Here is a 12,671-nt window from a genome sequence, read left to right as displayed (position 1 = left end):
CCCCCACCGATAATTGACTAAAGTGTATTGATATGGCTTTAAAACAAAACAGATACTGAATTGAATTGGTTGATATGGCTTTAAAACAAAACAGATACTGAATTGAATTGGTTGGTTTACCTATATTCGGTTCAAACCAAAAAAGTTGGTCGGTTTCGAGTCGGTCTGGTATGGTGGTAGTCCTTATGGTTGATTTGTGGTGGTGGGTGTCTTGAAGGCGCCTGGGTCGTGGTGGTGGCTTGGAGGTTGTGATGACTGAAAACACATCCGCTCTAGCAAATTAGGCTACTGCTTTTTTGGTTTTACAATGGGACTCGAACTTTAGTTTCGTTGCCAAAAAAAAAAAAAAAAGAGTTTACTTTCACATCCACAGTTTGGGCTTGTTTAGAAAAACTTTAAAATGGCAGAAAGCTCATTTAGTGAGTTTGTTTTTGATGTAGGACAGAAATCCGATTATTTCACGTGCAACAAAACTAAAAGAAGGAAGCGGCGAGCAATAAAGAAAAGTGATTGGAGAATTGGTAATTCACGTGTTAATAGATTATTTGCTATGGTCATATCTCAAAAGTTGATGTTTTGAACATTTTTTGTTGAATGAACGCTACTTTCATTTCTGGTGCGGTCGTAGAAGAGGTGTTTAATTCTCCCACAAAAGTGGCTTGAGCCATCTTTTGCAGAAAGTCATGAAGATAGCAGCCTACTACTAATAAATGGAGTCTTTTTGGGTTTCAAGGGCTTTATTATATGTTAGTTATTTTCATTTTAATTCCCTACGTCTTTTGAGTTTTCCAAAAGGTTGTAAAAGGCTTATTTAAGCCATGGCTTTGTAATCATTTAGACATCTTTCAATCAATTAATCAAATTATCCTTTGGGATTTCTATCAACTGGTGGACTCCAGTAACTTTGTTCTACAAGGGATTACGTTGGTAACCCTTTTATTGCTTCGTGCTGCATCAGTTTTTAGAACCAATCCTTAATAAAATGCAAGTGAATCCTGAAAATACACTTGACGTGTTTTCTATAAAAAGTACATAACTGATACTTCTTGCAGGAAACATTTTAAATGTTTTTGGTACCTAAAAATATTTTCTCTAAATGCGCTTTCAGTCATTTTAGAAATATTTCCATACAAGCCATTTTGATGCATTAGGAAAACCTAATAATAAGCCCACATTCGCCACTTAATACTATGATCTAGTGATTTCCTCTTTATTTGTAAGTAAGAAGTCTTAAGTTTGATTCACGGCAAAGGTAAATATGAAGCACATTATTACTAACTCATTATAAAACTAAGTAAACTTTCTTATTTTGATATATAAAGTTTATTCAAAATAATAAGCACATCAAAATAGAGAAAGCTCATGCTAGTTTCTAATGAACCCACTTCAAAACCCAAAAACAATAGAAAAACAAAAGCTTAACCCAATACCAAGTTTTTGAAATTCCAGCCCAATAAAAGGCCCATCTGAAAGCTCAATCCCACGACCCCTACGACACCGTTTCTCACCTCCCTGCCGACTAATTTTGTTCTGTTGGACCAACATGCCCAAACGGCATTTTCTCGCAGCTTTTTGAACTTTCCCCTTACCTATTTCTCTTCCTCCTCCTCCATCTTCTTCGACTTCTCTCACCTCCATTGCAGGGTTTTACAAAACCCTAATTCTCTCTCAATCCATGGAGTCTCTCGCCAAACTTCACCTCCGCCACCAACCCCTCACCCTCTCGCTCAATCCCCACTGTTCCTCGTTCCCAAAACCCCTTTCTTCCTTCAGACCTCCGCGCCAATCGCCGACCTTCAACTTCACCACCCTCACTATCAGAGCCTCATCCTCATCGCTTCCGCCACCGTCCTCCGCCCACCCACCTCACCAAAACCCCCCAAACCCTAAACCCAATTCCTCTTTCAAAACCCTGGCCCCTCTCGCCGCCCCTATCATCAAGGCGACCTGCGCCGCCATTGCTGCCGCCGCATTCTTCTTCATGAGGTTCAATCACCGAACCGCTATGGCCGCCACCGCAGTCGCACCTTCCACGGTGGAGCCAGTGGAACAAGAATCTCCCGCTGACAGCGTTTCGTATGAAGAGAAAGAAAGGGTACTTGAAGAGCAATTGTCACAGAACCCAGACGATGTCGAAGCTCTGAGGAATTTAATGGAGGTCAGGATCAAATCCAACAAGCTGGCCGAAGCGATTCAGGTGCTGGAGCGCTTGATCGAGCTGGAACCCGAAGACTTTGAGTGGCAATTGCTGAAGGCCAATGTTCATAGCTACATGGGTGAGGTAGATCTCGCTAACTCCGAGTTTGAGGACATTTTGTCGAAAAACCCTTTCAAAGTTGAGGCCTTTCATGGCCTTGTAATGTCCGCTTCGCAATCACCGGAGAAATTGAAGAGTGTGATGAAGAGGGTGGAGGAGGCAATGGTGAAGTGTAAGAAGGATGGGAATATGTCGGATGTGAGGGATTTTAAGCTGTTAGTTGCGCAAATTCGCGTGATGGAGTCGAAGTATTCGGATGCTTTGAAGCTTTATCAAGAGCTTGTGAGGGAAGAACCAAGAGACTTCAGGCCTTATCTGTGTCAAGGAATAATTTATACAATGTTGAGGAAGACTAATGAGGCTGAGAAACAGTTTGAAAAGTTCAGGAAGCTTGTTCCAAAGAACCACCCTTATAAAGAATACTTCGATGACAATATGTTTGCGACAAAGCTTTTTGGGCAGAAGATGGAGAGGGAAACAGCAGCGTCGAACGTCTGAGGGAACTGGAGTTGCTGAGTTTTAGCTCATTGTGGTGGCTGGCTTGTGTAATGTGGTGGTTGCCTCTTGGTTTCTCTCTGCCTCTGTTTTTGGTTAATGCTTTGGTTAGTAGTGTTCACTCAAACTATAGGTAATTTTTGTAGTAGTCGCCATAGCAAAAGTAGTTTTCAGAATGTAGAGCTATCTGTGCATGGATCAGTGAAGTTTAAATCTTGTTGAACCATTTTTGTTGATGTGCTGATGCTGAAATAAATAACATCCCGTATTGGTTTAACGTGTTCGTAGCTCAAGAGCATGCTGTGCTATGTCCCATAAGGCTAATTGTTTGGTGCATATAGTTAATTGTAAGAGTGTTTCTTTGCCAATGGGACTGCTGCAGGAATGGTTGTAGTAATCTTTACTGATGGAAAACACTTTGACAACTGTATCCTGCAATTTAGATTAATCATACACAACAAATTCTGGGTTTTACTTTTTCGACTCTAGTTCTGGTGCATATGATAAATTATATAGTATGCACTGGATCCCAAGTTCTGGTTTTCACTTCTTCAAGTCTATTTCAGTTCATTGGTTTCCTTGGCATGTACTACAATTATATCCTTCGTGTAACTTTCACATCGTCTGCCCTGGTTCCCAAGTATCGGGTAGGGATGTCAGTTACAGTCAATTTCTTTTCAGAAAAAGCCCTTAATGCTGTTTTATTTTTCAGTATCATGTGCGGCCATTCATGCTGTGCTTCATTCAAGGTTGTTCCACATCTCATTAGGGGTTGAACTTGATGTGAATGTTCTTAACATGAAAGGGTATGTGCGTGACTTAGAAATTCAAGTTTCAATATAACTTGTAGTAGTTAATGAATTTGTTTTGGTTTATGTAATGCACAAAATGTGCATACTGTAATGCGGTGGAGATGTTGAATCGTTGATAATTATGATGATTTATATTTGTGCTTGTATAATTTATTGTATATTCTGACATGGATTACAGACTGGATTTCTTCCGGAGCAAATGGAGATTTACATCACAACGTTTTTGTGGTCTCTACTGCAATATTGTTCTTTCTGATGTCATTGCAAGTCTATGTGTCCTCTATACTTTCTTACTTAATGGAGCTTCCATTCCCTTGCTTGAGACAATCTTTACTGTTCCTTCACAACTGTCGGGCGTGATAGTTAATGGTTAATTAGCTGAGGATTGGTGTAAGAGACAATCTCTTTCGTTATTGTGCTCTTCTTTGTTTGTTTGTTTTGCAGTGAGCAGATAGGCAGCAAGAATGCATATGATTATTTCTGATTTGAACTGTTTTTAATGAACTACCAAGTGAATCAAAGTAGATGTTGGACTGACCTGACTGTTTTTTAACTTCTGGTTAACGGTGCGCGATGTCGACCCAGCTGGTGCAGAAATGAAGACGGTTTTGCAGATAGAAAAGTTTGTATAGATTCTTACTGCATTCTGGTAATTTCCAACCAACATAATGCCTCTCTCTTTCCCCCCCCTCTCATTCTTGCTTTTACTGCGGTTATTTGATCAAGGACGGATCGAGCAGCAGCAGGCTCTCTCCCTGTTGCTGATATCAATGGAGTATAACTTAATAGCAAACCTCAACCTGCAGCTGCAAGTCTTGCAGCTGCAATCAACTTGGAAAAGATGAAAACATGTCACAAGGTTACATAGTGCTCGCATGGGCACTTAGGTTGTGCGCATGGCCTCCACTATAATGACGATACAGTATGTTTTATTTTATCAATATGGTGGGCATACGTTGTCAATGCACTATCTACTTGAGTCATGCGTAAATCCCAGGTGCGTGGTTGAGTAAACTTCCACAAGAATAATGAAAGCGACGAGACTAAATCTGTATTGGCCCTATTTCTTTTAGTTTCGGCCCCAGAGCCCATCAGCAAGAGTGCACTGCATTATAATGTATTTCAACCGTATAAATGTAATAACAAAGCTTTTATTTTCTTTATCATTATTTAAATATTATCTTTGCAAAAAAATTAATAAAATTGGCGATGGTTTAGTCATCTTTAATGTACATATGACCTTGATAATAACTACATTCTTATTATGAACCGCTCGGTTGATAGATGTGGATGATTAAACGAAACCAATTGCCAATTTGATTGTTTTTACTGTAGAGATGAAAATGGATGGTTATTAGGATATTTGTACAATTAAAATACGTCAATCACAAATAGACAGACAAATGGACACAAATAGATATGCAAATGGACAAAGAGGTGCAAACACGTGGTAGGTTGCTCTTTCGGTGGTCGTCCTAGTCCTTGCTACCTCGTTTCTCAAAACCTACGGCTACTAATGTCCTAAACGCGTCATTGCAAATTTCCTCCATTTCCATGTTCACTCATGTTCATCTAGTGGAATGCCGTAGTGTTATGATGCCTAAAGGGCCCCGCAGATTCTCACTATTTTCAGTCCTCACAGTTAAGCGATCATACCAACTCACATGCACTGAATTCTATCATAATTCTGAAGTTAAAGCTAGTTGGGTGAGAGTAGTATTCGGATGGGTGACCTCTTAAGAAGTCCTCGTGTCGCACCCGACCCTCGCAAGACGGGAGTCTTGTTGGCTTGGGGTCGCCCTTTTTACAGTTCTGACCGCGCAATCATTCATAAGATATCTTCTTTCTACTGCATTCGTGCAAATCACACATTGTTTTCGAATTTCGACTTTCTGCGTTTAGAACAATGGAGAGTTCACATTGTCATGGTAGGCCCATTTTGAGTAAATTCCTTCATATGTTCGTTCTGATTTCGTGCTTGAGTGCAGGTCTGGCGATCACTGATTTTGGAAATGAAACTGACCGCCTGGCCCTGCTCGACTTGAAGAGAAGGATAACAAAAGATCCTCTCCGAATCATGAGCTCGTGGAATGATTCCGTCGATTTTTGCAGTTGGATTGGTGTCACGTGCCATCATTCCACCAAAAGAGTCATGATTTTGGACCTCGAAGCTCAAGAATTGGTAGGTTCCTTACCACACTCTATAGGCAATCTTACTTATCTTACCGGAATCAACTTGAGACACAACCACTTTCGTGGTGAAATTCTTCAAGAAATGGGGCGTCTCCGAAGCCTGCAGTATCTCAACATGTCTTACAATTCCTTTGTCGGGAAAATTCCAACTAATATATCTTATTGCACACAACTAAAGATGCTTGATGTTAGTTCCAATATGATTATTGGGTCGATTCCTGACCAACTAAGTTCGTTGTTGAATTTAACTCATCTATGGGTTTATGGTAACAATCTTACTGGAACCATCCCAAGTTGGATAGGAAATTTTTCTTCTTTGAATACTCTTTATCTTGACACCAACAACTTTCAAGGAAGCATACCCAACGAGTTCGGACGTCTAACTAGCTTGGGAAAATTCGTGCTTGGGTTGAATAATCTATCTGGCATTGTCCCTTCTTCCATATATAATATTTCCTCTATATATATTTTCGATGTTACTCAGAACCAGCTGCATGGAGAGCTACCACCAAATGTCGGGATTACTCTTCCTAATCTCGAACAATTTTACATTTCTCTTAATAAATTTACTGGAGCATTTCCTTTGTCATTGGCCAATGCTTCTAGACTTCAGAGTCTTGATTTTTCTTTAAATGGTCTCACCGGGACACTACCTGCTGAAAGTCTTGGAAGCTTGCAAAGCTTAGTTTGGCTAAACGTTGACAGAATAAATTGGGAAGTGGGAAAACTGGTGACTTGAACTTTCTCAGCTTCTTGGCTAACTGCACTAGTTTGGAGATGTTGGGTCTTCATGGTAATCGTTTTGGTGGAGAGTTACCAGGATCAATAGCCAACCTTACTACCCATCTAAAATATCTTACTCTGGGGAAAAACTTGTTACATGGAAGCATCCCCAATGGTATCGGAAATCTTGTAAACTTGATCCTTCTAGTACTAGAATATAATGAATTGGATGGTAGTTTCCCTGAAGGAATTGGGAAGCTCCGGAAGTAAGAGGCAGTGTATTTGGGTTCTAACAGATTTTCTGGGCCAATCCCGTCCTTAGTTGGTAACTTTACTTCATTGACAAAGCTTTTCATGGATGGGAATCAGTTTGAAGGAAGCATACCACCAAGCCTCGGAAACTGCAAAAAGCTGTTGATACTTAACCTTTCTAGTAATTGTTTATGATAGGATTTTTACCATCTGCGCAAAAGGGTTAAAAACACCTAAAATACTTGCAAGAGAAACAAGATTGTCGTAGTATAGTTGGCTCAAGCAAGGTCGTTCTCCACAAGGATTAATTTAAATAGATTAACGGCAAATCAATTCTCAACTAATTATTTAGAACAAATTTTTGAAAAAGGGTGATTTATGACCTAAATTAAGAAAAACGAATTTAATTAAAAAGATTACTTAAAAACTGCAATTTTAAAGAAGGAGAAAGAAACAATTTTTAGAAATTAAAGTGAGAAGATACTAGGGTTCCGTCGTCACCCCAACAATCCTATGTAGCTCGTCTAATTACTTATGAACCATACATGCATATTTTGAATGTTAGGTTTTCCTAAAGTATATCCTACTTGGAACCTTCAACATAGAAGGTATATCTAACATGCAACCCATCCGTGATATCTAGATCGAATGTGAGCATGCAAGACTCATTAAGTTTTATGAAAACCTTTTGAAAAACCATATAACCCTTAAAACTTGTCGTCCATCCTAAGAGATTACACATATTAATCACAAGAAGCCTTAGTCAATTTTGGGGATAGCCCTCCGCCAAAATTGCATCAAATTACTTTTCTAAATATCCTAATGGTTGCGAATCACTAAGACAAATAGATAGTTTAAATTGGTGATTAACAATTCAAAACTTGCATGCATGAATTCATAAGCAATTTAAGAAGAAATTACATATTTTTGCTAAGGATAATGGCCTCACCCTAGCAAAAGAAAATTAGTTACGCATATTCATAATAAAAATCATAAAGTCTTTATTGAAATAGAAACAGAGTGAAAACACCTTGAAAGTAAAAGTCTTGAAATCTCTAAGCTTTGCCCAAAATCTTCTTTCCAAAAATTGCATGTGTTCTCTCCTTAAGCCCCCCAAACCCTAGGTCTGCCAAAAGACTTATTTATACTACTCTAAATAAAATCCTCCTAATAAAAGGTCTTAGAATAAGACTAGGAAACGAAATAAATTAAAATAAAATAGGAAACATAATCCTAAATTAGCTTGGCAAATTCGCCCAAACTCTTGCACAGCCACGTTTTGGACCCAAATTAGCTCCAAAACTGGCCCAAAATAGCTGGATTTAAAGCTTTGACTATTCAGAACACTTCTCCAGAAGGCCACGAACCCATTCGAAGTCATCTTGGGCTCCAACAAACGCAGTTTAAGCTCAAAAACGTCACTTTCCAGCAACGCGCACTGCTCCTTCATTTAATCTCCAGAAAATAATCGCTTGGTAGAAATTGCTGAGATTTTGACACGAACAAGCTAAGGAACACACGAACGTCCTCCAATTTGAATCACTCCAAAATTCATCCGTTTGTTCTGGTTTTGCTTTAGAGGAAGTCGAATGTCCTATGTTGAAAATATAAAGCAAAGTATCAAAATTCTACCAAAATAATTATCAAATTATACTAAGAATAGGGTGAAATATATAATATAATTTTTGACTCATTAGTTTAACTGGCACAATACCTAAGGAGCTCGTTCATATTTCATCGCTTTCAATATCCTTGATCATGTATTACAATTATTTGACTGGTTCACTACCTTCTGAAGTGGGTGATTTGGTACATCTCGCGGAGCTAGATGTATCAAGAAATAAGCTATCAGGTGAAATTTTGGTAGCTCTTGGAAGTTGCACTAGTTTGCTGCGCTTGTATTTGGAAGGCAATGAATTTGAAGGAAGAATTCCCCAATCTCCGAAAGCACTCCGAGGCATGGAAGAAATAGATATTTCACATAATAACTTATCTGGGTGGATTCCTGAATTTCTAGGCAAGTTTATGTTTCTTAAGTATCTGAATCTTTCCCACAATTATTTCGAGGGTGAATTGCCTAAAGAAGGGATGCAAGTGGAATTTCAATTCTCGGAAATGATAGGGTTTATGGTGGCATCCCACAATTACTTCTACCTGCATGCTCCAACAAAAAGCCTCATTCATCTCATGGACTACTTAAAGAAGTCATTCCTATAACTTGTGCACTTGCACTCGTAATTGTGCTATCGTGCTTCATTGTTGCTCGTTCAAGACGCAAACTTGTAACTTTGTCTTCTCATAAGGATTGGAAATTGGGTGTTTCTTACTCGGAACTTGTTGAATCAACTAATGGGTTCTCCATGGCCAATCTTATTGGCACGGGAAGTTTTGGTTCGGTTTACAAAGGCATAATCCCTAGCGATGGAACTGTAGTTGCAGTTAAGGTATTGAACCTTCAACAAGAAGGAGCTTTCAATAGTTTCATCCGTGAATGTAATGCTTTAAGAAGTATAAGGCACCGTAATCTTCTCAAGATCATAACTTTCTGCTCAAGCATTGATAATCAAGGTAATGACTTCAAAAGTTTAGTTTTCGAGTACATGGAAAATGGAAGTCTGGATGCGAGGTTGCACCCAATAGATGATGAGAACTCTGAAATGAAGAGATTGAGCCTTGTCCAAAGACTTAATATTGCAATTGATGTTGCTTCTGCATTGGATTACCTCCACCACCATTGTGATACGCCGATTGTTGAATGTAATCTAAAGGTGGCTCATGTTGGTGACTTTGGTTTAGCAAGGTTCCTCTTGAAGGCATCTGATGATCCCTCTCAAAGTCAAACCATGTCAACCGGGTTAAAGGGTTCAATAGGTTACATTCCTCCAGGTATGAGTTTATATGTAATTCTTATATTATCTCTTCCTATGGAATTGTTATTATGCCCTGTTAAGCATGTAGCAGCAGACTTTGGAAGATAATTGCCTCTTTACCCTGATATGTGAGTATTGAATGACAGAGAACGGCACGGGAGGCCAAGTCTCTACACTAGGAGATGTTTATAGTTTTGGAATATTGTTGCTAGAAATGTTCACGGGAAAAAGGCCTATAGATGACATGTTCAAAGATGGTCTAAGCATTCACCAATTCACAGCGATGTCAATGCATGACCATGTCTTGGACATAATTGATCCTTTATTGCTCATTGAAGGCAAAGATGACGATGACAGATGCGGCAATGACGCACAAGAAAGACCATTTACAAGATATCTTGAGCAAAACCCAGTTCAAGGAAGACGATTGGAGGAATGTTTGGTTTCAGTGATGCAGTTAGGACTTGCATGCTCTGCAACAACCCCAGGAGAGCGGATGCTTATGAACGTTGTTGTCAACAAAATGAAGACAATTAGAGACTCATATATCTGAGTTCAAGAAGAAGAAGCATTTTATAATTATATAGAAGAATTAGGGAATAATTTGTTTAGTTTATGCTCTTATTTGTCTTGGCTTACTCCACACTAAGCACTATGTACGTATTTCTGTATGCTTGTACAATCAGTTATCTATTACAATAAAGATTACGTATTCATGATTAACTAGCATTAGGGTGAAGGTTGAAGATGGTTCTATCACGAGGGCCGTCCAACCCAGAGTATTGGACTTAGGTGTTTAAGTTGGGGACAATATGGATGCTAATGCATTCTCAGTACTGTACACATGTTATAGCCTACACATCGTTGTAAACTAGTCTCTCGGCTCATTTCAGTTTTGTTTTTACTACTCTCAGCTTATACTTTTTTGTTTTCGCAAGAGTGGCAACCGGTTAGTAGTAGTACTCTGTGTGTGTGATCACAAGTATTTATCTTCAGGTCTGAATGGTTGTTGGTTAGCCACAAGAGTAATTGGCATGCTATTGGGTCTTAATTAAGGCAAATAAGCCTTACTTTCTACGTAAATTGTAGAAAATAGGAAGGCTTGTAGGATTCCTTAGATAAGCTTTTAGAAATTTTTGCAGGGCTGATTACACGTCGTATTTTAACAATCTAATTGTTATGTTTTAGGTCTTCTCTACCTAAAATCACTCAAATATGAAACTTTTTGACCATTGGATTAAAGAGTAGTCATAATAGTGTTTCTTGAAAAACCCTATTTGTCTATTTCTTCACCAATTGAATGTCTTAATTTTTTTTTTTGTCTAATATTTTGTAAGAATGATATGTGATTTTTTTGTAAGAATGATATGTGAATGATGTATTAAAATGTAGATGGTTTGGATCATTATATAAAATTACAGACTAAAGTGTCCCTCAAATGATGATCGCGGAAGCCAAAAAGATCACGATCGACGAGAATTCCCCATCGCCGGCGAGGATACCATGTGAGAATGCAGAGATCTGAGCTTCAAGGTTATCAGTGGAGGTAATGAGATAGCAGAATGTAGAGAGAGAAGTTAGATAGAGAGAGAGAAATGTGAAATGCTTCTTGTATATTTTCTCTGTTTAGGGTTTAGAGTTTAGGGTTAGCAATCTTTCTCTCAACATACACAACTAACTTAAATACTTTTACCACCTCATCTACTGACAAATGGCAGCATCTTGATCATTGAATGTAGGGGCTCGACATATAATGTTAATTGTTGTTGAAATATGTTTGGTCAAAAATAAGATGCGAGCACAGAAAAAAGACAAGAGCTAAGAACCAGACTATTTGTTACCGAGGCTGTTATTTCCTTCCTTGAATCTGGGAGGATTCTACAAATTTTTTTTTTACTCATGTCACCCTTGTCACGAAGCAAAACAAACCTACTGAGATGTCTCAAATTCACCCTATCAGCCTCGGCAATGTTCTTTATAAAATTGCTTTCAAGGTTCTGGTAAATCGGCTCAAGAGGATCATCCCCTTTATCATCTCCCAGAGTGCTTTTGTGCTGAACCGTTTCATCTCCGATAACACCATCCTTGCCATGGAGATCGCTAGGCTATGTTCAAGAGGAAAAGGGGAAAAAGGGTTTTTCGATGCGTGGCGGCGCGTGGGGGAGTCCGAGGTCCCTCCTTAGGTTTTTCAACATCCCGAATTTGAATACGATGTCTGTTTTCCCATATTCAATCGTTTATTAATTGGTCCTTTTATGTGCTTAGGTGCGTTTGTTAGTGCACTAGTAGAAAAATATGTTTGCGCGACAGAATCTTGCGCGACGGAGCAAATTTCGTCGCGCAAAGTATGTTTGCGCGACCAAAAACACAAAACGTCGCGCAAACACCCTTTGCGCGACAACACTTTGCACAACGTAGGTTGGCGTTGCGCAAAACAGCTTTGCATGATGCTGAAGTTTCTGCGTCGCACAAAGATGTTTTGCGCAACGCCAGCCTATGTCGCGTAAAGTACTGTCGCGCAAAGGCTGTTTGCGGGACGTTTTGTGCGTCGCGCAAGATCTTAGCGCCAAACAAAGAATACTTTACCGCTTTTTTGCCAACTTTGCGCGACGCATGTGCACTTGCATCGCGCAAAACAGCTTTGCGCGACGCAGGTGTACCTGCGTCGCACAAAGTCCCTTTTTTTTTTTTGCCCTTTTGCTTATGGGTACAAAATAAATAAATTAAATTCTACTTAGTAAATACATATACCATTGAATTTGATGGGAAACGCATTGTACGAAATTAGTTTCAACGATCCAATCGTCAAAAATCGCAAAGTCGTTTTTTTATTTTGTACTCATAAGCAAAACGGTAGAAAAAAAAAGACTTTGGGTTCTTGCATTGCATTTTTCTTTTATTTTTTTTTACTAAGTACATTTTCATTTATTAATTTTGTACAATGCGTATCCCTTCAAAGTCTTTTTTTTTTTTTTTTTTTTTTTTGGGTTCTTGCATTGCATTTTTTCTTTTGTGGTATCCACTTGTGTAAATGTTTTAAATTGATGATCGAATTAGTTCATTGTATTC

General features: G+C 38.8%; 3 protein-coding genes across 7 annotated transcripts; all 3 read left to right on the top strand.

The window, feature by feature from the left end:
- The first annotated feature begins 1,534 nt into the window (after nt 1–1,534).
- LOC126593536 (protein SLOW GREEN 1, chloroplastic-like) lies at nt 1,535–4,730 on the top strand. 5 transcript variants are annotated; one of them, XM_050259626.1, is made up of 4 exons: nt 1,536–2,859; nt 3,465–3,558; nt 4,009–4,423; nt 4,589–4,730. In XM_050259626.1, the coding sequence occupies exon 1, from the start codon at nt 1,676–1,678 to the stop codon at nt 2,753–2,755; it is 1,080 nt and encodes a 359-aa protein (XP_050115583.1). In that variant the 5' UTR covers nt 1,536–1,675; the 3' UTR covers nt 2,756–2,859; nt 3,465–3,558; nt 4,009–4,423; nt 4,589–4,730. The 5 variants fall into 5 exon arrangements, with proteins under 5 accessions (XP_050115586.1, XP_050115583.1, XP_050115582.1 ...); XM_050259625.1 differs by having other exon boundaries at nt 4,009–4,730; XM_050259627.1 differs by lacking the exons at nt 4,009–4,423; nt 4,589–4,730 and adding an exon at nt 3,743–3,891.
- LOC126592227 (LRR receptor-like serine/threonine-protein kinase EFR) lies at nt 3,137–6,496 on the top strand. The gene is made up of 4 exons (XM_050257951.1): nt 3,137–3,179; nt 3,465–3,558; nt 3,743–3,831; nt 5,553–6,496. Exons 1-4 carry the CDS (start codon nt 3,137–3,139, stop codon nt 6,494–6,496), a joined length of 1,170 nt encoding a protein of 389 aa, XP_050113908.1.
- A 1,938-nt stretch (nt 6,497–8,434) lies between these two features.
- On the top strand, nt 8,435–10,509 carry LOC126593878 (probable LRR receptor-like serine/threonine-protein kinase At3g47570). Its single transcript, XM_050260044.1, has 2 exons — nt 8,435–9,618; nt 9,749–10,509. Exons 1-2 carry the CDS (start codon nt 9,093–9,095, stop codon nt 10,153–10,155), a joined length of 933 nt encoding a protein of 310 aa, XP_050116001.1. The 5' UTR covers nt 8,435–9,092; the 3' UTR covers nt 10,156–10,509.
- The last annotated feature ends 2,162 nt before the right edge of the window (nt 10,510–12,671 follow it).

This window comes from Malus sylvestris, chromosome 12, assembly GCF_916048215.2.
Source record: "Malus sylvestris chromosome 12, drMalSylv7.2, whole genome shotgun sequence".
Taxonomy (NCBI): Eukaryota; Viridiplantae; Streptophyta; class Magnoliopsida; order Rosales; family Rosaceae; genus Malus; species Malus sylvestris.
This window is presented reverse-complemented; position numbering and strand designations above follow the sequence as displayed.

Coding starts and splice junctions, on each gene's coding strand:
- LOC126593536 (XM_050259628.1), top strand. CDS start 1,676: ATGGAGTCTCTCGCCAAACTTCACCTCCGCCACCAACCCCTCACCCTC.
- LOC126592227 (XM_050257951.1), top strand. CDS start 3,137: ATGGTTGTAGTAATCTTTACTGATGGAAAACACTTTGACAACT. Junction 3,559..3,742: donor AATGTTCTTAACATGAAAGG/GTATGTGCGTGA, acceptor CATGGATTACAG/ACTGGATTTCTTCCGGAGCA. Junction 3,832..5,552: donor TCTTTCTGATGTCATTGCAA/GTCTATGTGTCC, acceptor GCTTGAGTGCAG/GTCTGGCGATCACTGATTTT.
- LOC126593878 (XM_050260044.1), top strand. CDS start 9,093: ATGGCCAATCTTATTGGCACGGGAAGTTTTGGTTCGGTTTACAAAGGC. Junction 9,619..9,748: donor AATAGGTTACATTCCTCCAG/GTATGAGTTTAT, acceptor ATTGAATGACAG/AGAACGGCACGGGAGGCCAA.